This window comes from Akebia trifoliata, chromosome 5, assembly GCF_017979445.1.
Source record: "Akebia trifoliata isolate Shusen 1 chromosome 5, ASM1797944v1, whole genome shotgun sequence".
NCBI lineage: Eukaryota > Viridiplantae > Streptophyta > Magnoliopsida > Ranunculales > Lardizabalaceae > Akebia > Akebia trifoliata.
The window spans coordinates 29663588-29690008 of NC_141379.1; the positions used below are offsets into that span (position 1 = coordinate 29663588).

General features: G+C 33.1%; 1 protein-coding gene across 1 annotated transcript; it reads left to right on the plus strand.

Annotated features, from left to right (window-relative positions):
* The first annotated feature begins 17813 nt into the window (after positions 1–17813).
* On the plus strand, positions 17814–26350 carry LOC147402058 (multiple organellar RNA editing factor 2, chloroplastic-like). The gene is made up of 4 exons (XM_086443572.1): positions 17814–18314; positions 24795–24892; positions 24979–25044; positions 25984–26350. The coding sequence occupies exons 1-4, from the start codon at positions 17893–17895 to the stop codon at positions 26124–26126; spliced, it is 729 nt and encodes a 242-aa protein (XP_086299698.1). The 5' UTR covers positions 17814–17892; the 3' UTR covers positions 26127–26350.
* The last annotated feature ends 71 nt before the right edge of the window (positions 26351–26421 follow it).

Genomic DNA, 26421 nt, shown 5'->3' on the forward strand with positions numbered 1-26421 from the left:
ATTACTCATAAAAATAAAAATAAAAATAAAATTGATAAATATTTTGGAATATGTATAGAAAATTTCTCTAAATTAAATTCTAAGTTGCCGCCACTTAAGCTATTTCTTAATGATGAATTTTTACAAAAAAAGATAAATCACAAAAGAATAATAAACCTAAAAAGAATATTTGACGTTATCCTCGCACAATTGATCCTACGTATGTGTACCTCGTACACGAACCTGTTATAAAAAAAATTTGAGTTAATTTCTGTTTTTCTTTTTTTTTCTTTCTCTTGTCATGTTGGAGTCACTTTTTGCCGAGTTCTTTCGCTTTTTATTTGTTGGTCCCCCTACTTGAATGTGAACAAATGAGTTTCACGTTTTTTTTTAGGTCGGTTCTTATAATGTTTTGATGAGTGTGAAACTCTTTCGCTAAGATACCTACAGTAAATGACACACTTTCAGAAAGACAAAAGAAACTAAAAATGGAATCGAATTATCGGAAATTCTGGTACCAAAAGAAAGAAAAAAAAAAAGAAAAAAAGTCTAAAATGAACGAAAGAGAATATAATAAGAATCGAGCATTTCCTAGTAGTATTCTTTTTGAGTTTGCAATAAACATACCTGATTTATATGTATTAGTCCGTGGCATGTACTTTTGCACATAATTTACAAAAATTAATATTTATCTAAGTTAGAATTATCTTCAAAATTGATTTAAGATTTAAGAGGTGATTTAGAAGTTTCAAATAGATTGTCTAATTTTTTTTAAAGGTGTAGTTTAATGTTACGAAAAGGATTTTTTGTTCTAAAAATATTAACTAATATGAATTTATGTCATTAATTCTACCCACTTTTCATTATATTAATAATTATTGAAATGCAACGGTGCATTTGTGATTAAAAATATATTAACTAATGTGGATTTTGTCAATAGTACTAATGCTTCTCCAAACCGAGGAGGGGGTGGCTCGATAACAATTTTGAATCCAATAAGTGGTGAGAGTCTGTAGGTTATATGTTCGATGCTTAGTATGAGCTATCTTTCCTTGAGGCCACCCACGAGGGTGTTCCCTCACTTACCTGGTGCGTGTGATGCGCAGGCGTTGCTATTGCTTGGGGAACAGTCCCATATTCCTTGGTTCCAACCCTGGCTCATCCGGTCCCCCTGGTCGGACATAAGTTCGGACACCCCTGTTATCAAAAAATAAAAGAAACAATATTGTTAATGGATCGATCTAAATCTAATCAGGCTAAATATGGGATCAGTTCAACAAGGATCGGATCCCGAATTGATCCAATGAGAATTGGATTGGACCATCTCAGATTGATTATTTATCATATCTCAATTTTAGCATCCAAAACCAATCGTGCGACTGGATTGGGTATTAGATCATATCAAATCCAATTCATTATATAAAAAATATAAATATTTTTTTTAAATATTCCTAACCATAGTTGTGGGTTTCAAAATATTAATGCGACTTTTTAGTTTAAATAGGCAACCTAATTACTCATTAGTGATTAGTAGTTGAAGTTGGACTTGGAACCCATATCGTGAAATCAACACTCATGAAATAATTTAACCAATTTTTTTCTCGTATCATGACAAATTAATGTCCTTAATAATAAGTTTTTAGAAAAAAAAAAAAAAAAAAACAAACAAGCTGAATCAAAACTCATGATTACTCGAGATAATTTTTTACCCGACAGAGCCTATCAGTTATGAGCCAGGTTCCCATCCTAAGTAATATTTCTAAGCCCGATACGTTGGGTGGGGTGGGGTTTGTTATAGCCAATTATCGGTTATCTGGTACATGGGGGTCTCTTCCCACATGGCCACATGGTGCACCCAAAAGTGTTAGTCAGGTGGGAACATGACTGCATAATTGGCTCAGAGTTTTTAATTATGTACCTATCAATCCCTTTGTGGATTTATTATTTTTAGTTGGGCATATAATTCCACGACCTAAACTTCTATGTCATTTTCAGGGTTTAAATAAGAATAAATATCCATGCATTGAAGAAATGATTGAATAAGTTAAACTAATTCATCTTAGAGGTTGAAGGGGAGTCTTTATGAGTAGATCGAGATCGAGATGAAAGTAGTATTTGTTGTTGTTTTGAAAATATAAGGGGTATCTTAAAATTTATCAAAACTATGAGGGTTATGTCAAAATCTCTATACATTTAGTACAATTTTGATGCTGAATATGATGATCTTCATTTGAATTTTAGAGTTCAGATTAGCAATTAAAAACTGAAAGCAGTAAAGCTCTATGACTTATAAAAGTCCTAGATTTGATTGTAACCAACCCTTTATGATTTTAAAAACTATTCTATATTCCCAAAAATTTGGTCCATCGATCAGATAGAATTATATAATACGATGTAACCTACCTCTTGATATATCTACACAATTTATAAAAAAAATACACACACACACACACACACGTATAACCTAAGATCTTGACTATGTAAACACAAAATCCAATGGTTGAAATTTATTGTTGGGATACATATCATCGAGATATGTATTGTTGAGATATGCATAAAATCTTAATTATTGGATTTTGTGTTTACACAATCAAGATCTTATGTCATAACTTGTGTCATATTTCTTAAGTCAACGGAACCACACCCCATATTTATATTTGAGTACTTTAAATATGCAAATCTAATGGTTAGAAATGACATAAAAATGTTTGGATCCAATGATTATAAATTTACAATAGACTAATTTTATAAAGAATGATGATTTTCTGACGCTCCCTCGAACATACGTCCATATACACCCCTTGACGTGGCATGTGCTAGAACCGTAGATTTTTTTTTCTTGGGATACAAAACTGCACATATTTATAGGGATGTATAGTGTTGGAAAAATGTATTGATGCAACTAACAAGACAGAAAATCAATTGCAAGAAGAACAATTGAAACGTGATAAATCATTGCCCTTAAGAATATAGCATATCCCACGAAGATTACATCTCAGTGCAATTGGTATAGTGGAATACCCTTCAGGGTACAACAATCAAAATCCCAAAGTAAGCATGCACCCACAATGGCTGAGAAAGTCGAATAACTCAAATTGTTCTTATTTAAGAAGATGAAGAAAACATATTTTTAGGGCAACTCAATAATAGAAGAAGAGAAAACATAAAGTTTATGTGTACATTGTGTGTTAAGTCGAATTGAAAACAGATTTAGTCAATTAAAGTTCAAAATAATTCTTTGATTAGCAAAAATGAATCAACCCTGCGCACACATACGAGGCTAGAAAGTGAGGATCTGCATCCCCCTGCGTACGTGCGTGTACACCCATTAAGATTTTTGGATCAATAGATCCAAATTCCAATTGAAACCTTGGATTTCCTTTTGGACCTCCGTGTGCACATACATACGAGACTAGAAAGTGAGGATCACATATTAAAATTTTTCGAATCAATGAATTCAAATTCCAATTGAAACCTTGAGTTTTTCTTTTGAGCCCTTGTACGCGCATGAGTCTCCTATCCTTTCCAAACTTACCACACAAGTAAAGTAAGATAATTTATAAAGACATAACTAGTCTTTCTCATAGTCGTTGTGAGACTAAATATTTTAGAGAACAAATTAAACACTTAGCACTTGTGTGTTAGATATACCCAATATAGTTAAACAAGTGAAAAAGTTACTTTTATGTTTGATAACACCAAAATAGACAAAAGTTAAGAGTACACCACTTTATATTTAATTTTAACCAAATTATCTAAGACCACTTTGTATTTGAAAATGCTTAAAATAATTTAAAAAATACAACATACAGTTGTGTATCGTGAGGAGGGAAAAATCAATGGTTCTAGCCCATGTAACATCAAAGGGCGAGTGTCAGAGGGGACTTCAGAAAATCACGACTCTTTTATAAATTCACGAGAGGTGAGCCAAATATTTTATGAAATGACATTCTATGGTTTGGGTCTGTAACTAGGGAGGTGGGTAGTTTTAACACTTTCACTCATCAAAAACATTTTTACTAATCTAACGCATACTTGTTAGGAACTCAGATTTTGAAAACTCAAAAACATAAGACAATAATGGGAAATTCACTTCAATTGTTGAAAATCACGTTTGATTTTTAACTTTTGCATAAAGTTGGGGCAATGATGTTTAGGTGGACGAAAATGATCTCTTAATAATCAAAACATCAGCTCATAATGTACGGGTAGGGGAGTCAATGTTGGAACCAAATTGGAATTGAAAATTCTGGTTCAGGATCACTTTTTCCGTACCTTATTAGAATCATGTGTGAAAGGAATCAAATTGATAGAAATCTTAATCGATTGATTCAACCCTTTACTCATGTGTATGTGGAATTGATAATTCTTCAAATTTTCATATAAATTATGTATTAAAGTCTAAAGTTTACCATTCCTTCTAAAATTTTATCGTCCAACAAATTTTAATTTTTGAAAGAAAACATCAACTCCATTAACATTATATCATTTATTTGCAAATAATTTGTTATGTTCTAATAAATTAAATTAAATTAAATTATAAATATTTTCCATGTTTATTAAAATCCTGTCTTATATTTTTAGGATAATATTTTTTGATTGAATTATGATAATATTTGAAATTAATGAAAATATGACGCCCCCCTTCCCTCACTAAATCGAAGATCATTTGCCTCGAGATACATAAAAATATTTATATTTATATGTATCTAAAAAAAATGATTTATAATTCTTTGATGGAGGACATGTGTCAAAGGGGCATAGAAAATCATTATTCTTTAATTAATATAAAAAATACCCAGAATTATTTCTTCTAGGGCACATCCATAAGTTGGGGGGGGGGGGGGGGGGTGAGGTAATTAAGGATCTTAAATAGTGAGCAAAAAGGCTGAGAAACAAGTGGTACATAGCGGTCTAGTCTTAGTTTTGACTTTTTGTAAAATAAATAAGTTAAAATGCAGACTTTCTTTGTTTTTATTTACCAGAGTTTCTACTGTCTTGGTCCTTCTAGAAGAAGAAAAATCACGGGCACAACCTTCTAGAATGATTATAAAATGGAGTAGAAGATTAATTTCACGTAGTTATCTCCGTCATTTCAGATGTGACCTTATTAATGGCTTGGACAAGAGTTAAATATCTTAATTTTGGTGGATTAAATTAAATTAAGTCTTTGAATTAAATTATGATTTTTAATGTCCACATATATTTGTTTTTAGTTTTTTCTCATTTAATAATTTAACAGCCTCATTTCTTGGTAAAAATCCAGATTCACCTTTTTACCTAACTCCACCATTTTATAATCTCCATTTCATTTTGGGATAAATACAAAAGTATGATTCCAAAATTACTGGTTTAGATACGTTTTTATGATATTTACCAAAAAGGATATGTATATTCATTTGGGTATTTAGTTTTTACTAAAATGGACATCCATTGTGAATTTATCTTTACATCTTTATATCTTTATTTTGAATTTCAACAAATAATCTTTTATTTAAGACTCACAAGATGTAAAATCCCGTAGTTATCCTTTTTGGTTAAAAATAAATAGATTAATGATTGAGTGACTTCAGTGGGAGACACACAGGCGACATCTTGATGTGGTGGTGCGCACATATCTGTAAATGCGTTTTACTCGTATCTCGAAGAAAATACATTTACGGGCATGAGCACGACATCACGTCGAGATGTTTCCCGTGTGTCCCTCACTGAGGTCACTCTAGCATGACTCAAATAAATAATCTCCAAAATGGGCATATACCCTATTTGATAAGATAAGAAAAACACCATTTCTATTTTTTATATATGCAGCCCATACACCTAACGTTAGGAGTAGGTCTCTTTCGTCTTTAAGTTTTTTTTTTGTGTGTGTGTGTGTGTCTGAGAAGGTGTTAATAATATCGTACATTTAGGTTGGGAGTTGCACATGCACTCTACTTATTATATCATTAAAGGTGTAAAAATTTATGTCAATTTCAAGTATCATAAATGCCTTCTTGGTTATAGGTTCCTTTTATTAATCTAAGGGAAGATGAATATTTCAACTATAAGAAGGGGGAATCTTGCAAGTGCAATGTAAGTGTAGTTTAAGAAATATTTTTGTTTAGTGTTTATTATGAACAAGAAGGATGGTTAATGCAAGTTAGGTGCAATTTTTTATTAAGTAATATTGTTATTTAATAATTTTTTTATATCAAATTATAAGATTTTACAAATTATTTAAATTAAATTTCATTTTGCTTGAAGGGTTGAAGAGAGATAGTGTGTCAAGTTGTAAGTTGTGTATGGGGAGGAGTTATTGACTATCGTTGGCCTTTATGGTAGAATCAATCGAGAAGATGGTTTACTCTATTGTCAATGTCATTGTTGCAGAACCCCGATGCCTACATTGCATTAATTTCTATGAAAAACATTGAATAAGACATATACTCGATGGTTCAAAAACGGCTGAGTAAAAGAGAAAAGTTTTTAAATATATTATAGAGAATTTCATACAAAATGTATATTTCAATAAAGATCTTTAATCAATTCTTTATTATGATTTCCCAGTAAAGATTTCCATGAAAACTTTACATTTAGTAAAATCTTAACAAAGACAAACAAACTTATGAAATGAAAGAGAGAAATTTTGAAAAATCCAAACAAAATAAAACTATTTTTGAAGATTAAGAGAAGGGGATTTTTTTTTCCTTGCAAGTGAGGTGATATGTGGTTTGCACTTAGTGTGTGAAGACGTACATGAGTAGATATAGTAGAGGTACCCTATTAATCACAATCGAACGAAAACCAAGATTTTGGATACCTTTTTATTGGAACTGATTAAAGGGTATCTTAGAATCGAACCGATAGAGAATTGGAATCGATATTAATCGAAAATTGAAACTGTTTATAAAGATAAAATTTCAAACATCCTTAATTACAAACTTCCAATTTAACTTCTTACTTATCAATTATTCGTCTTAGGTTTCCAACGACGGAACATATATATTTTGATCTCAAGATACGCACTGACCTAGTATGAGAGACTTGTCATCGATTAATCTTGAGATTCAGATCATTTGACCTTGGGAGACACAAAATGAGATATAACAACAACTATCTATCCAAAAGTCTCAAAATGCCATATATTTGACTTAATCAAATTTAGCACACATTTTTCCCTTTTCCCTATAACTATTTATTTCTTATAATATTCACATAAATATAAGTATACATTTTTATATATAAATAAAAAAATTGACTTATGAGTATCATACTAAGATCTGATAACTTTCTAACAATATTATTTCTTTAAACTTAAAGATTGTAAGATGCTAAATTTTTAAAAGAGCCGTGATAATAAGACTCCCCCACGTGACATACACAATCGACTCCCCTAACATGGGGTTTGTCAGAATCATAGATTTCCTTTCATTGGGATACACAACTGCATAGATTTATGGGGATGTGTAGTTGTGTATTCCAAGGCATAAAGTCTATGGTTCTAGCACACCCCACGTCAAGCGAGTCGATTGAGTATGCCACACTCAGGAGAGTCTTATCTTATTATCACCTCTTTTTTTAAATCTTGAATAAAGGACTATTTATGTGTGTGTGAGAGAGAAAGAGAGACATTGTCTCCAATAATTTTACTATGAAATGTTAGTATCACACGCATTCTTTTTTACATAAAAAATGGTCAAAATGTGATATCAGCCTCACAAAGGTTTTCATTTTCTTTATAGAAAATAGAGGTGCATACAGTCCAACTTTATTCAACACTTGAACTATCGGTTTTTGTGAATCATTTTAAAATAAATTTTTGTAGAATATTTCCTTACGAAGATAAGATTTGTGGAAAAGGATGTAATTTCTATTATGAAACGATTATTTATGTCAAAACTTAATAATATATGTTTACGTATGAAAATAAAATAAGGTCATTTAAAGTGATTTATAATGCGTGTCTCTCTAGGTGAATATTTTAAATACTCATTTATTTTTAAACCAATGGCATGCCACCCTTGACTTCACTTTTCTCTTATAGATTAACGAAAATGACCTAAATGCTCTCATATTCAACGTCTAGCAAAAAATCTTAAACTTTTCTTTCAAAAGTTCATCATCTTCATGTTCTTCAATTTCGTCTGATAAATTATTTTTAATCCATTCAACCTCATCTTCAATTTATTTTTTCAACCCTTTGATCCCATGTGGAAAATCTTTGATATTTTATCCAAAATTATATTATCTTCTACTTCCCAAAAAACATTATCTTGTTCATGCGCTTTGGAGGGTGACCTACATAGGATCTTATTGTTAAATATGAGGGTAAAAAATTTTTACCCAAGAGGTTGATGGTAATCAGGAATCGTAGATCTATACGTTTTAGAATACACGCGCGATTCCCTTTGAATAGATATTTTTTTTGGGGAAGTGCAATTTTGTATTCTAGGCGTACGGATATGCGGTTCCCGAACTTGTCATGTCAGGAGAATCGATTGAGTGTGTCACGTCTGGTAGTCAGATTATCACGATTCATTTTTATATTCTTTACTGGGTTTTTCAGATCAATCCAAAGGGTCATTAAAATCATGTTTTTAATTAATTAATTTATTTTTATGTTGATTAGTATGAATTGCGTGGTGTTTTAGATATTTTTTGCTTTTGTTTTTTTCTTGGGTGTGAAGGTGTGAACCATTGAATCGAATTTTCAATGAAAAAGATTGCTTTTTGTTCTTATTGTAGATGCGTTCAACGGTTAAGACTTTGAGAGTGTGAGACGAGACGACATTAAAGACTTGATACAAAGTATGAGCAAGATAAAGAGTCAGAGTTAGAAAGAGAAAAAGATGAGCTCATAAGGACCACATGCACACCACACAAATAGTCTCAGCTTCTAGACTCGGTTATTTCTTAGCTTCACATTTAAGTTGGATAGATTCCTATTGATCTTCTAATATTAGAGTCCCCATTCCACAAGCTTACAAGTGCTGCACGTTTTGGATATTGGACCAGTTTTTTTTTTTTTTTTTTTTTTGTGAAATGGGAGATTACCAAATTGTGAAGACTTCATATATGTCATCAATCCCCCCCTCCCCCCTTTTTTTTATGGGTATCTCTACATCAATCCTTGAAATCTGTAAGTGGGTCCAAGAAATCTAAATTGTGCTTGACACTAAGAATGAGCAAAACCCTGTTGAATTTAGTTCCACATGAGATACAAATTACCTTATCTATCTCCTTGTAAGACTCAGGGTTTTACTCATTCTCAACTTCGCACCAATTTTTTTTCTTTTTTGAATGGAAGATTACCAAATTGTCCCCCCTCTTTTTTTTTTTTTTATGGGCATCTTTACATCAATCCTTGATATCTGGAAGTGGGTCCAAGAAATCTAAATTGTGCTTGACACTAAGAATGAGCAAAACCCTATTGAATTTAGTTCCACATGGGATACAAATTGCCTTGTCTCTCTCCTTGTAAGACTCAGGGTTTTGCTCATTCTCAACTTCGGACCAATTTTTTTTTCTTTTTTGAATGGAAGATTACCAAATTGTGAAGACTTCATATATGCCTCTACATCAATCCCCCCTCCCTCTCTTTTATGGGTATCTCTACATCAATCCTTAAAATCTGTAAGTGGGTCCAATAAATCTAAATTGTGCTTGACAATTGAGAATGAGCAAAATCCTGTTGAGTTTAGTTCCACATCGAAATTGCCTTGTCTCTCTCCTTATAAGACTTAGGACCTCTGCATTCATTGTCAATAAGTTTTGAGTTGGACCCCCAAACTTATCATTATACAAGAGTTGGCCTTTCTTTCCTTCACGTCATCCAATTCATATCTCCATGTACTTTGACCTAGTCCAGTCCACACATGTAAGGGTGTGTTGAGTTTGGTCCCACATTAGACACAAATTGTCTTGTCTCTTTCCTTATAAGATTCTGAGTCTCTCCACTCATTGCCAATTGATTTTGAGTTGGACCCCCAAACTTATCAAATCCATTGTTCAATTGTTGTGAGGGTGTCTAATACTCCTAAGTCGGGATTGGGCTTCAAGAGGCTAATTCAAAAGGAAAAAAGGAACTAATTGATCATGTTGCAGGTGCCAATTAGCTTAACTTCATTGGTAAATTCTTTGTGTGATGATAGAGTCCTTGGTTCAAATCCCATCAGCATTGAGTTACCAATAATATATATATATACATATAAATGGGTCCCGTTCAATGGCTAACTTTTTGGCAAAACATTTTTCAAAACATGAGTTAGAAGTTTTGGAAGGGGCTGATTTTTGGTGAGGATGATCTCTACGGTGAGGAGATCATCATCACCAAAAATCAGCCCATTCCAAAACTTCTAACCTCATCAAAAATAGTTTACAAAAAATAGACAGTCCACGATTTTTCAACTTGTAAACATGGGTTAGAAGTTTTGGAATAGACTAATTTTTTGTGAGGATGATCTCCTCACCGTAGAGATCATCCTCACCAACAATCAGCCCATTCCAAAACTTCTAACTCATGTTTTGAAAAATGTTTTGCCAAAAAGTTAGCCATTGAACGCTACCCTATATATATATGGGGCTGTTCAGTAGCCCTAAAGTTTGTCAAACATTTTGTCAAACATTTTTCAAAACATGGGTTAGAAGCTTTGGAATGAGCTGATTTTTTGTGAGGATGATCTCTATGATGAGAAGATCATCCTTACCAAAAATCAGCATATTTCAAAACTTCTAACCCTATCAAAAGTGATTTACAAAAATTGGACGGTCCATGATTCTTCAACTTGTAAACTAGGGTTAGAAGTTTCAAAATGAGCTGAGTTTCGGTGAGGATGATCTCTTCATCATAGAGATCATCCTCACAAAAAATCAGCCTATTCCAAAAATTTTAACCCCATCAAAAGTGATTTACAAAAAATGTTTGGCAAACTTTAGGGCTGCCGAACCGCTCTCATATATATATATTGTTAAATCGTACTAATTGACTAACTCGTGTACATTGGACCCACACAACCAATAAGTCGCAAATATGTACTAGAAACCCAAGGAGAGGCACTTGACGCCCCAATCAATAAGTCAAAAAAACTAAATAACCTAGTCATGAACTCCACACAAGGAACTTGATGAGATCACCAAAGTCCCTAAATCAAATAAAGTCTATCAAATAAGGGATAGATTTGAAATTGGACTTCATCGTAGGACTATAAATAATAAAGTCAAGTCTCTAAAGGGATTTTAGATCATTTCTATCACGAAGATTTGAATTTCATTAATTTAATAAAGATCGACCAAAATACTACAAACAATATATATCAGACATTGAAAATATCCTGAAACAATGCTACTAGTACATTTCTCCAAGGTGGTGAAAACAATTTCACTGTTTTGCTTGAAAAGCGTTCGATTGGTGGCCATTTTTCGTATTTTTGGAGTGAATGATTATTCCTTTGAAAACTAGTTTACATCATGGTCTGTTGGGACAGTTTCCCCCACATTTTGTATTTTAAATTATAAAAGTTCAAAAACCCCTTCCTTTTGGACCTACAAACACATGTATATAATATGATTCCCCACGTGACATACTCAATCAACTCCCCTGACATGGGATGTGTCATAACCATACACTTTATGCCATGGGATACACAACTGCACATCCCCATAAATTTGTGTAGTAATGTATCCTAATGAAAGGAAACCTATGGTTCTGACACATCCCATGTTAGGGGAGACGATTGAGTATGCCACGTGAGAGAGTCAAATTATCACGACTCTTCTAACTAATACCATATCCCCCACATTCTATGGACAGGAAGAGTGAGAAATTAAAAGTCTATTAAGTATGAAAATTATTATAATTATTATAACATTATTTGAAGGCAATAATAGAAAGATAACCTGTTACTTTATCCTTAATTTTGGTAATTATTGAAGCCCAATCAAATATTATTCAATTAAGCCCTTGTCCACCTCTATTACCTATGGGGAAGGGTCCAAGAACAAGAGAGAAGGCAAAGAACAAATAATAATATTGCATCCATGTCTCGGACAATGATATTAATGGTTATTAATCACACTTGAAAGATATATATATATATATGCATTTAGAATTAGCCAAACTAAGAACAAACTGACAATAAAATGATGACTTCAATAACGATGGTAATGGTGTCGTTGACAAAAAAAAAATGGTGATTAGGCCAAATGTCATTGTCATCATTGTGAATCTGTGGTTGATGAAAGCTTGGATTCTTGAATCTATAACAATATATTCGATGAAAAACAATCAACAAAATACAAGATTTGTGTGATTGAGCTAAGCCAACATCCACAGATGAAGGATGAGAGAGTTTTTATTACTTTTGAGATCGAATCATTATAGCTCTAACTTATATAATTGTAGTTTCCCAATCCAAATCATTCTCTCGAAATCAAAATGTCATATTTTTCCTTATGTTGTACACTAAAATCTAAAACAATAACAATTTCATGGATAAAAAATGGTAGTGATGCCAATTGGCATCGTCATCATCACCTTTATTATTACTATTATTAGTATTATGGTAATGTTCTTAAATTTATTATTAGCTTGTCAAGAGGTTATTGGTTCATAAAATGGGTTTCTAGACAAATTAAAGTCCAGTTAGAACCACTATTTTCAATTTAATGGGTTTTATTTTTTATTTAAGGTTTGTATGATTGAGCCAAAAAAAGAGTTTTTCTTAGAAAATTTGATTTGCAGGTATAGGGAATCATATCTTATCTCGACGAAAAAAAAAGAAAAAAGAAATTCCAACCAAACTCTCGAAGAAAAATAAATTTCTTACCAAAACGGAAAATTCTTATTTTTAATTTGATGGAGATAACTCCTTCAAATATTTTATTGTTGATTCCTTATCGTATATTTGATCAGCTTTTGTTATTCAAATCTAATGTATATATAGTTTTCTATTTTTTATTTATTTAGTAATTTTGGGTTTATTGGTGTAACAATAAATGGTTTGAATATGGTGGGTTAGTGAGCCCATTTAACTTTGCAACAAAGCATTTTCAGGAGAAAATTAATTAATTAATTAATTTTTTTTTTTGTTTGGAAAACAAGACCAACCAATGAATAATAATAACAGTTGGGACAGTAGTAGGTAACATAAAAACAACTTGGGGAATTAATGGGCTGGGTGGGTCCAATGGGATTTAAGTCCTAATCAATATGGTCCCATAAATGGGCTGTACTGCCACAGCCATAGGACTGTTGAGGCTTACTTTTAAGGCCCACTTCATAAATTTGTACCAAATAGGTTTAAAATTTTACAAAATTAATCCTAGCTTTGACATGGGGCACTGTTAAAAACATTTTTGGGGTGGACTTGGGGATAACGGTCAAACCAAAAATGGTCAAACTAGAAATTATTGGGCTGGCCTTGGGTCTATAACGTTCAAACCATTAATGGGTCAAACTAGGTTTGGTATTAGTTTAAGGCCCACAGACCACATGACAAGGAATGACTTTCCAATTAAGGTTGATAGAGTCATAGATTGATAGTTAGAAATAACATCTACTACAGAAAACCTTAAAGATTGTCGTCGAGATAATGAAAGTAGATATGAAGTCATTTTGAAAATTTTTAGTGATAATTATAACCAATATTTTATTACGAATAATTCCGATAAGACATTTACGTATTATAGTATGGTGTGATTTGATTCTGCTTATTTATTATAAAATATTTGATTTTGGACAAAGTTGAATAGAAGAACATGGATCGTTTAACTGACCCATACCATAGACTTGTTAGCAATTTGGAATATAGCAAAAATTCGATTCGATTTTGGATTGCAAAAATTCGATACATGAAAAATATGCTGCACTTTCTTCTTACGTGTGTTATCTGTCTTATTTCAAAATTTTGAAGGAAAAAAAAAAAGGGGCCTTTGTTTTTAAATAGATTGCTTCAAAATTTTGAAGCATGGCAGCTTCAAAGTCAACTTGTATTACACATCACAGCTTAAAACTCTACTCTTTGCAACACACAACAGTTACAATAGCATTTTTTTCCATCGAGTTTTATAAAAAATCATTAAAGTTATTAAAAAATGCGTTTTATTCTTTTTTTAACTTAAAAATGTGTGAATTATTCAAAATAGTTCAATAATCCGGAGAATAATACTTTCATTGGAAATTTTTTTTTGAAAAATTCATGAATTTTTCAAGAATTAAATGGGAGTTCGCTTACAAGGTACCATAGTTGTACTCATTTTTCACTACCCGGACCAATTGAATGAAGACACATGCCATGCGACGAGAGGTGCAAGATATGACATATAATCCTAAATCAAATTCATTACATGATACATCATTATGTCAATCAAAAAATAAAAAATAATTTTATCCAATAACATCACCAAAACTCAAGATTCATGATATTTTTTTATTTTATGAGAATTATTATTTCAACACCAGTAGTGAATGCCAATTGCATTGTTGAAGTGACCTCAAGATTGGACCTCATATCGTACACTCTGACGTGAAAGTGTATGGGAATCATAGATGCTTTTCCTTTAGATACGAATGAAAAAGCATCTATGGTTCCTGTCCACTTTCATGTCAAGATGTGCCATATGGGGTCCAATCTTGAGGTCACTCCAGCATGACTCATTAATTTATTATCAAGTTATGAGGTTGTTAATTCATGAAGTGCAACTTCTTGTATCAAAATTTAGCTAGATCCACTAATATCTATTTAATTGGTGCATCTTTTATTTAGGGTTGAAATAAATATATTTTAGAATAATATACTTTCCTTGGATTATATTCCGATTTTTTTCCCGAATAAAGCCTTTTCTCCATAGTCATTCGGACCCTCAGGATACGACGATGAGCACCAACGAGATAGAAGAAGTCGACGAGTGATACTTGTTGTCTGTAAAAATTCAAGTTCTTCGCATTTTCCTTACTAATTCATCAATCCAATTATTTAAATAAACCCAACAATACACAAAAAACACCTAAGTGTTAAATATTAATAGTGTGAAAAGTTAAGCCTTTATCTCTCTTCGTAGATTATGAACCTCGGCCCAAAAATTCAATTTCATTTAGAGTGGTAATAAGTAATTAAACAGAAAAAATAAAAAATAAAAGAGCTTCTATTGTCACACCAATTTTTACTAAGAGCACCTCAAGATGGGTGCTATTTCTTCCTTAATATCATGTGAATTGGTGTGCTCTTAGTAAAAGTTGATGTGGCAATAGAATCTCTTAGAAATAATAGTGAGGGTTTTAGTGGGCCCGGAGAGCCTAATTGGATTTTAGACTTGAGCCATATGATCCACACTTGGGCTGTAGTAATATGTCCAATAGACCTTACAAGGGTTCATTTTTAGGCCCACTTTAAATGCATCAGGATTGGGCTAACCTTTTTCAGAAAATGAGCACTACTATTGTGATGGTCCACCATTAAAACTATTATTGGGCTTAGTTTGGGCTCAAAATATTTGAGCTAATAAAATAATTTCCCCTCCCCTGTGATGGCCCACCATTAAAACTTTTATTGGGCTTAGTTTGGGCCCAAAATATTTGAGATAATAAAATAATTTCCCCTCTCCTGTGATGGCCCACCATTAAAACTATTATTGGGCTCAGTTTGGGCCCAAAATATTTGAGCACACACGCACACACACACAATTAATTTTGAAGACAATTATGGGTGGTTATGGATCAGCCAATCTTGAACAAATAGAATTTAGCTAGAATTAGGGTTCAAATCTTCATGATATATTCCATTTCTCATTATAGCTCAATATTTAGTTGTTTGTTTGGTTTGAACATTAAAGCCCATCGATAAATATGCTTATTATGTTAGGCAATCTTTTCCAAGTTAAGTAGAGATGAAAATCAAAACAAATGTAAGTGATTACGAGGCTCGTTTTACCTTTCGTGGAATCTGCAACATGAAATTGCAATTACAATCATTACCTACAAACATTAAGACTAACAAAAATTTCCTAAAATCCTAGGAATTTTACATTGATAGTTTGAGAAGAAAAAAATGGATCACAAAAGAACATGCAAGGCTTGATAGTATGGAAACAAGAGAAGAAGAAAAAAAGGTCTAGAAACATAATTTGGGTCAAAATCTATCAAGAAGACTTGAAAAGAGATGAATTTTGGTGGTGGTATCGACGTTAATCAAATTAATAAGTTAAAACCTTCCAAAATGTTGTCCATATGGGACCTATGTGTAAGAATATAAAAATGGTATACGTCGAGCTTGATTCAAATGTAAGATTCTATGGTCTAAAGTATTATTCATACATATATAATTAAAGTTAACTTCGCATCTTTCTCCCCTTCCATATGTCACTATGTGATAAATAATCGGATATGTGCTTGGTGACACATTTGGAGCTTTCTTCGCCAACACTAGTGATTTTGGTCTTTGAGCTTTGGAATCAAAGATATGGATTTTACTTTCTCATCCAAATTGTCGCTTAAAAATGGGTTTCAGGGTTGAATCATGATCTAATAAGAGAGAAAAACTATGTAAGAAGTACAAAGAGATTGGGTGAAGAAAAAGGATGAGATCTACTTTCGTGAGGTTTGATTTGAAGAGTGGAAGGCTTGTCCATGAAGAGAGAAGAATGGATTCCTTTTTTACTTTTCCCTCACCATTTCCTTTCCCCATTTTGATGGATATGTACACTTGAACCCATGACCCCAATCTTGTAAGACGGTATTGCCGTCATTTAGCACAAAAAATACCACGAATGACTTGTATATGACAAACACAAGAAACAACTCAAATAACATTTCTGATTATTGGAGTACTTTTTGTTTGATGATTCTAAAATCGATTTATGAATTAAAATTGTATTTTAGCATAGGAAACAGATTCCATCGAAGATGACTAGAACGAGATTACCTGAGGTGGTCGAGTCACGGAGCGAAACTTGCTTGAACACCTCAAATGCCAAGATAACACACCCAAGTTATCTCGTTTGATTAAAAAAAAATCCATGAATTAAGGGGGAGGAATGAAAGATTACTTAAAAGACCCTGACAGAAGATTTCTTTCTAAATAATCTTTAAATTTTGGACGATAGGTTGATAGTCTATTTATTTCTTAATTATTATCGAATTCACTATTTTTTATTTATTGTCAAGTTCGCCACTTTTTATTTATTATCAAACTCAACACTAGTAAAACCCACCTATTTTTTATTTTCAAGTTTTTTCCAACTAAAATACATGGAACTATCGAGTGAAAACTTGAGATAACGATTTGTTTAGATGATTTCAAATCAAAAGAATCATTCTTGATCAATTTTCATCCAAAGTAAAGAACAAAAGTGAACATTCCTAATTTTTTTCTTACGTATTTAAAATACTTGAAAATGGCTTCTTCTAATTTCTTAAATCCTTGTTGATGGAATGAAGTCAGTAACTCAATTGAGATGCTAAAACTCAAAATTTTTTGGATGAAAACGATGAGTTGGAACTATTAAGATATTCAACCATGAGAAATGTGGGAAATGGATTAAGTACTGATTAAAAATAAAAGTTTTACTAAATAAATTATTAAAAAAAACTTTAAAATTTAGGGATTAATTATAAAGAACTCCCTTTGCCGATGTCCTTTAAGTAATTCCCCACCACTGTTCCAACGATTAGGGCATTCAATTATGAGAAATGTGGGAAATGGTTCAAGGACTAATTGGAAAAAAAAAAAAAAATAATTATTAAATGAGTTATTAAGTAAGGCACCAAAACTTAGAGACTAATTATAGATGACTCCTTCCTCCAGGTCCTTTTAAGAAATCACCCCTACCCGAAAAAATAAAAAATAAAAAATGAAAAATCAACTAGGCGAAGTGGCGAACAGATAAACCCCCCTTACCCCAAAATCCCTGAACGCTCGTCTCTCTCTCTCCGTAACCATGGCTTCAACAATGGCCGCAGCCATAGCTCGAGCCATCGTCTCCAAGCCTTCTCTCTTCCTCCCCAAACGTTTCCTCTCTTGTTCTTCTTCTATAGCTCAAGCCCCTCCTCTCCCTGGCTTCGCTCGGCCCAGAAGACACCCCTTCCTACTTTCTCATGCAGTCCGAGTCGTCGCACCTGGAACCTTCAGGTTGAACCCGGTCCGGTGCAGGGTTAATCGGTCTGGTGGGGACTCGGCCTACTCGCCATTGAACTCGGGCTCGAACTTCAGTGATCGACCACCGACCGAAATGGCGCCCTTGTTCCCTGGTTGCGATTACGAACATTGGCTCATCGTCATGGAAAATCCTGGCGGAGAGGGTGCTACTAAGCAGCAGATGATCGATTGTTACGTTCAAACCCTAGCCAAGGTTGTTGGAAGGTAAAACCAGAAAGATTAGATTTTTTTTTTTTTAATCTTATAATGTTTGAACAGAATCTAGGGTTTGGGGTTAGTACCATGGTTTTTAAACTCGGTATTTGGTCTCCTCTCGTTCAGCTCGGATACCGAGTTGACTTGGACAATACGTCTCGTCTTGTTCGACATTGAGACAATGGTTTTTAACTATTTAAAAAATCTGAAAAATTCAGGAAAAATTCAGAAATGATTCATATTAAAAAATGAACAATATATATATATATATATATATATATATATATATATATATGTATATAATTAAATTTTTTTTCATAATATACCTGTCAAAATAAATAAAGTAAATATTTACAAGTCTTTCTTCCATGAACATCTTGGAAATTAACCATGGATCTTGAACCTGAACCACAGAGATTAAATCACCACCATTAAAATCTAGAAGAAACATATTCTTCATCTGTGATGATATTTATAATAATCAAACAAATGAGTAAAACAAATTCATATAGATCAATCCAAAATTAATGATTTTAGCAAGTATTTTTTTCTTGTATTTAATGCTTTTTGGCAAATGGGGACCTCCATGAATTGTCCTTCTCTAGTTGCTCTCTATAAATTCAATATCTAAATTAAGAGAAACTAACACAAAATTTATTGAAACATGAAAATAAAATAACCAAAACACTTGCACTAATGCACCTACCAAACAAGCTCAAATCCAAGATAGATAAAAATCAAAAAAATCACTTGGGATTGTAAATTTAATAAGAAACCTAAAGACTTGATGGTTGATTGTGAAGTACAACTGAACACAATAACCTTGACCTTATGACTTCATAATTAAGTCAGATAATGGGTACCGTTCTGCAATTGAATCTAATATATAAAGGAACAATAAATAAAATACTCCAATTCAGTATGTCAATATTGAGAGTAAATTAAGAAACACAAATCTCCCAATTAATCACTAAAAATCATCAATTTAACCACAAAAGATGAAGAAGATGAAGTTCTCTTCAAAACCTTGACTTTTTTTTGTTCACTTGGTGGAGAAGATGAAGAAATAATAAAGGAAAATTGTTTTGGGGGGTGAAATAATAGAGGATTGAGGCTTAACTTGGTGGAGAAAATGAAATTTTTTCCCAAAATCTTACATTTTTTTGTTCACTTGGTGGAGAAGATGAAAAAATAATGGAGGAAAATTGATTTGGGGGTAAATAATTGATGATTGAGGTAAAACTCGGTTGTCTCGGTTAACTCGGACGAGATTTTGAAAATCTCGTCTGATACAACTCGTTTATCTCGCGAGTTAACATAATATCTACGATGTCTCGTATATCTCGTTTGTATCGTCCGAGTTTTGCGAAAATATCGTTCGAGACGACTCGCTTATCTCATGATACGCGGTTGTCTCATGGCACATTGTGAGTTGGTCTTATTAGGCTCCGATACCGAGTTAACTCGGGCGATACGTCTCGGTCTCGGACGAGTTTAAAAACCATGGTTAGTGTAGATACTGGTTTTTGCTCTACACTTTTCCTTCCTTTCTTTGCTTGGGCTGACCTGCGAATTAGCCCACTCCGACGATCAAGTTAGAGACTGTGATAATCAAATTAATAAATCTTAATCTATTTTCAGAGAGAAGAAGAAAAGAACCTCCCATTTATCCATGGTCCTCTTCCTTTTATAAGCGTCTATTATGATCGTTTTCTGTGCCATTCTTTGAGGTGACTCAGGGCAATTTGCTTCCCCTCTGGCATGTCAGTTGCAGGGGTAGTTGCAACTGCTCTGTCAACCCTGGAGTAATCAGAACTGATCTGACATGGTATGGGTTGTCAGAGCTGTTAATCGATGGCACATCTGTCAGATCCGTCTTACCGACCTACTCTAACCTTTGATGTCTATGGAACATCTTACCCGAGCTACGTGATGGGTTGGTGGTGTACGCTCGAGCTGAGCATCCGTGCGCCCAAGAAGTTTTGTCAACAGTGCCCAACAAGCAATCTATTCGAGCTTCAAGACCATGCTTCCGAGAATCATTCGAGCCACGTGTCCATGTTCGAGAATTTCCCCCCACAGTTAGTACCATGGTTTTTAAACTCAGTATTTGGTATTGTCTTGTTCACCTCTGATACCGAGTTGACTCGGACGATATGTCTCGTCTCGTTCGAGTCATCTCGTTTGACATTGAGACAATGGTTTTTAACCATTTAAAAAATCTGAAAAATCCAGGAAAAATTCAGAATTGATTCCTATTAAAAAATGAACCCCCCAAAAAATATAAAATTAAAAAAAATTCATAATATACCTATCAAAATAAATTAATTAAATATTTATATTGTTACTTTATTTCATTTTCATTGCACAAGTGCACCAAACTTATTTTTCAAACACAATATTTAAATAGCACCAAACTTACCATCAAAAATATCAATTAAAACACTAATTTTAATTCAATAAAATGTAAATACATGATAACGAATAGGTTCATACATGCAAAAATAATTTAAATACATTAATAACACTCAGTTTGAGTTTAGAGTAATTCCAATTTAAGGCAAACATTAACTAAGAAAGACTTGTAAAGATAGAAATCATGAAAGTGAAGCGCCACAATGAGATGAGTTGAAATTTGCACCGATATCCGATAGAACATGTAACCCACTCACCTACAAAAAATATTTTGAATAAAAAATTAAATCGAAAAATGATTAATTAGATATATTTGATAACAAATTAAAATCACATACACATTACATGGAAGAAGTAAAATCTTACTTGATTTGAATGAAGATGAAGTAAATCCACCTTTCACTTCGATTTCTTCTTGAATCGGATGAAGAAGATAAATTTTTTTTCCAAACCCTTGACTTTTTTTCTTCACTTGGTGTAGAAGATGAAAAAATAGAGGAAAATTGATTTGGGGGGTGAAATAATGGAGGATTGAGGCTTAACTTGATGGAGAAAATGAAGTTTTCTCTCAAAATCTTACCTTCTTTTGTTTACTTGGTGGAGAAGATGAATAAATAATTAAGGAAAATCGATTTGGGGGTGAAATAATTGAGGATTGAGGTAAAAATCGGTTATCTCGGACGAGATTTTCAAAATCTCGTTCGATACAATTCATTTTTCTCGTGAGTTAACATAATATCTGTGTTGTCTCGTATATCTCGCTCGTATCGCTCGAGTTTTGCAAAATATCGTCCGAGACGACTCGTTTATCTCACGATACATGGTCGTCTCATGACCATGGTTTTTAAACTCGTCCGAGACCGAGACGTATCGCTCGAGTTAACTCGGTATCAGATCTGAATGAGACCAACTCACAAAGTCATTTTTTTGATCGAGTTTTACATCTCACGTACAATTTTTCGAGTTATCTCACGAGACTTCTCAAACGTATCGAAAAACTCGTCCGAGACGACTCGGTATCGAAGTTGAACGATACGAGACGTGATACCGAGTTTAAAAATCATGCTCATGACACATTCCGAGTTAACTCGGTATCGCAGCCTAACGAGACCAACTCACAATGTGTCATGAGACGACCGCGTATCGTGAGATAAGTGAGTCGTCTCGGACGATATTTTGCAAAACTCGAGCGATACGAATGAGATAATGCAGATATTATATTAACTCGTGAGACAAACGAGTTGAATCGGACAAGATTTTCAAAATCTCGTTCGAGTTAACCGAGTTTTACCTCAATCCTCAATTATTTCACCCCCAAATCGATTTTCCTCGATTATTTCTTCATCTTCTCCACCAAGTGAACAAAAAAAGGTAAGATTTTGGGAGAAAACTTCATTTTCTCCAACAAGTTAAACCTCAATCCTCCATTATTTCACCCCTCAAATCAATTTTCCTCTATTTTTTCTTCATCTTCTTCACCAAGTGAAGAAAAAAAGTCAAGGGTTTGGAAAAAAAATTTATCTTCTTCATCCGATTCAAGAAGAAATCGAAGTGAAAGGTGGATTTACTTCATCTTCCTCCAAATCAAGTAAGATTTTGCTTCTTCCATGTAATGTGTATGTGATTTTAATTTGTTATCAAATATATCTAATTAATCATTTTTCGATTTAATTTTTTATTCAAAATATTTTTTTGTAGGTGAGTGGGTTACATGTTCTATCGGATATCGGTGCAAATTTCAACTCATCTCATTGTGGCGCTTCACTTTCATGATTTCTATCTTTACAAGTCTTTCTTAGTTAATGTTTGCCTTAAATTGGAATTACTCTAAACTCAAACTGAGTGTTATTAATGTATTTAAATTATTTTTGCATGTATGAACCTATTCGTTATCATGTATTTACATTTTATTGAATTCAAATTAGTGTTTTAATTAAAATTTTTGATGGTAAGTTTGGTGCTATTTAAATATTGTATTTGAAAAATAAGTTTGGTGCACTTGTGCAATGAAAATGAAATAATGTAACAATATAAATATTTAATTAATTTATTTTGATAGTTATATTATGAATTTTTTTTTAATTTTATATTTTTTTGGGGGGGTTCATTTGTTAATAGGAATCAATTCAGAATTTTTCCTGAATTTTTCAAAATTTTTAAATGGTTAAAAACCATTGTCTCAATGTCGAACGAGACGAGACGTATCGTCCGAGTCAACTCGGTATCAGAGGTGAACGAGACAATACCAAATACCGAGTTTAAAAACCATGTTAGTACCTGTTGGGGCTAGATCCCAAACCACACACGGAAACCCGATTGTTGAAACTAATCCCTTCTAACACCCAAGCAATCAATTTCAACAACCAAAGTAAATACAAGTAAAATAAAGAGAGTAGAGAAAAGAACACAACCACAACACAAGATATACGTGCTTCAACCATAATGGGGCCACATCTATGGGTAAGCCGACAAGTAGAAATCCAGTACTCAATGACGAAATTACAAGAATGGAAGTTTATACTTACCTCCAACTCTCTGGTAAAACCCACCAAATCTCTACACCCAACTCTAATAAGAACCCAAATAAAGAAATTGATCTCACTCCCGTTGTTACAAGCCCCATGACTACCATTTGTAGATCACCCTTAAGAACCTTGAACATTTAGGTTTTACAAGAGAAGAAAAAATACATACATAGAGACTCAATGTTTTCTCACACTCTCTAACAAAGAGAAAACCCCCTTTTAGAGAAACCCCTTTTATGGACAACAACTAGTAGCTAGGAACCCATTTTATTTCTCATAAACTAATGAAATGATATTACCTAAGATACCCTTGGACAAAATCCATTAACTTTAAGAAACAAAAGAATGGTGATTTTATATCACCAAAACCCAACAATACCTCTAGGGGTTTTCTATATATGTTCTTTGTTGGATTTATGGATGTTTGGGGTTTTTTGGGAACTAAAAAAAACCTGGAATTTTTTGGGGGATTATATGGTGGAGAACTCATCTTTTTGTTTTAGTGCACCAACTTACTATGTAAGTTAACATGATTTTGGAGTATGGGTGTTGGGTATAACTTCATAATGGTCCATACTAGAAGGAATAATTTTCTACAAAAAAAAAAACTCTTTTTTGGATATTAATGTCTTAGAGACATTTTAATAAACAGTTCATGTACAATAATGTATATGATCTTGCATTAACCTAATGAAATTCATTAAACTACTCTCAAACTTCCAATGATAGTTGAAATAGTTTGTAGAAAGTGAACTTTATTTTTTTTCTAAGTAAAGTGAAACTTACTATCAAAATCTCGTACGAGCATCGTGTAAAATTTCTCTTAAAACCTTTTAAGATGTAAGGAAGAAAAAGAGAATGGTGATTTAAGAAGAAGTTACTCTCAAATTCTAGTACAAGCCTCTTATGGAATCTTCGTTGAAAGTAGAACACTGAATGAGATACAATTACTTTGATGAAGAATACTTGGTGGGCGTGCAAAGTAACTCAAATAAATTCTTTTTATTTGGATTGATGTAGGAAGAATTTATAGATTTTTGAGGTGGTGTAGATGGTAAGTTGGTGCACTGAGACAAACAAGTGAGTGCCACTAGAATGACCTTGATAGAAATGATGTTTTTGGTTTTATTCCCAAAGCTCATCATCTTCAACCTTCCTAAAAACGTTATCTTGTTCTTAAAAGTTGAAGGTTAAAGAAGATAAAATTTTAAGGTTAAAGGGTGAAAAATGTTATCTTATTCAGTGATTAATCAATAAATTGCAGATTTAATTGTCTGGTGAATTTTTGGAAAAAATTTGGAGTATTTTGTGACTGGTCCAAAAGGCTTTTTTACTCAAGCTATCCAGCTTAAGACCTAATGCATCATTCAAGAAACCCACACTGATGTGTGTTTGATTGAACTTTAGGGTTTATGTTTTTTGTAATTTGTATGTCAATCTTGTTTTGATTTTAACTAGTTTATATTATTTGATATATATTTTCTTCTTTTCTTTTTCTCTTTTTTTTTTTTTAAATGAATAAAAATAAAATCTTTTTATGATACATCAGTGAAGAGGAAGCGAAGAAGAAGATTTACAATGTTTCTTGCGAAAGGTATTTTGGTTTTGGATGTGAGATTGATGAAGAGACCTCAAATAAGCTTGAAGGTTTGTGTGGTTCACAATTCGCTTTCAATTATTGACTATCTGATGGGACTGCAGTTGTGCTGAGTTGCATGCTTCTTTCTCTACAGGTCTGCCTGGTGTTCTGTTTGTCCTTCCAGATTCTTACGTCGATGCAGAGAACAAGGACTACGGTGGTAAGCTTTTAAATACATGAGAAGAAAGATTATTTATTGTTCCTTACTGCAAACCTACTTTAATTTTATCTTTGTTCTTATGTTGCAGTATTACTTTACCAGGTTTATCTGTTCATAAAATCATTCAAAGTATAGGTTAATTACTTGGGCCCCTTATACTTAATGGAGTTGTAGGTTAATAGTGATGGCGCGTACAACTTTTACAACTCTCGGATGCAAAACACTTATATATAAGTATGAAACTTCCACACTTATTCATGAATTTCATGCCTCTAGACTCTATTAGAGCTCTGTCTTCTCAGTCCATCTTGGCAAAGCCGAAGAGCCTTAAAGGCAATGTCTAGCTTTGAATGCTAATGGACTCATATCAAACTTCTCTCTCAACTGTTCTAGGCTTCTCATATTAATGAAGTTGTGGATCAGTAAAAGATGAGACATGAAATTTTTATAGCCCTTTAGTTCATGGATTTGAATCACACACATTGGTCTTCTGAATCAGTTTAGATTGATCATAATAATATTGTGACGTTTCTAAACATGAAACTGTCTTAATGCTGTAATCACCAAAATGCTTCCTACTCTGCATATGCTGAGTAAATTCGAGTAATTACAATGGTGCAATGTTCTTGAGTGCATCTGCTTTGTGCAGCTAAGAGTTCAGATCTTGAATTCTATTTCAGAGAAGTCATGGCCTATCATGGAACTTCTTGAATTGGCATTGTATAACACGAATCCCCGATTGTAGACTGCTTTTATAAAGGAGAAATGTTCAAATTTCAAGTTTACAGTACAAAAGTTATTGCCCTCAACGTTCCATTAGTTGAAAGGGAAAGAAAAATATTATTTGACTCTTTGTTCGCTATGTATGGCTATGCATTTTTTTTTAGACTCCCTTGTCATTCTGAGGTTTTTTTTCTTTTTTACTTCTTGATTTTACAGCTGAACTGTTTGTGAATGGAGAGATAGTTCAGAGATCGCCGGAGAGACAGAGGAGGGTGGAGCCTGTGCCCCAGAGAGCCCAAGACAGACCAAGATACAATGACAGAACTCGATATGTGAGACGGAGAGAAAACCAGCGGTGAACATTGCACGAAGAAGACTTGGCTGTATAATTTGTCGATGCAAAAGAATTTTCAGTTTTTTTCTTCTTAAGTTGAATGTACGGCGTGAGACGGTGTTCATGTTAAGCCTTGCCTTGGAAAAACATGGCCATGTGTAAGTAGACTATGTGGGTTTGAACTTTGAACCATATTGCTGTGCCCTGAACTTTGCTAAACATTTGTGTGATAAAAAGCAAATTCTTCTACTTCTGTGGTGTCAATGCATCATCGGCCAGGCTTTTTGCACCCACCATTTGTGCTCACTGTACCCACCTAA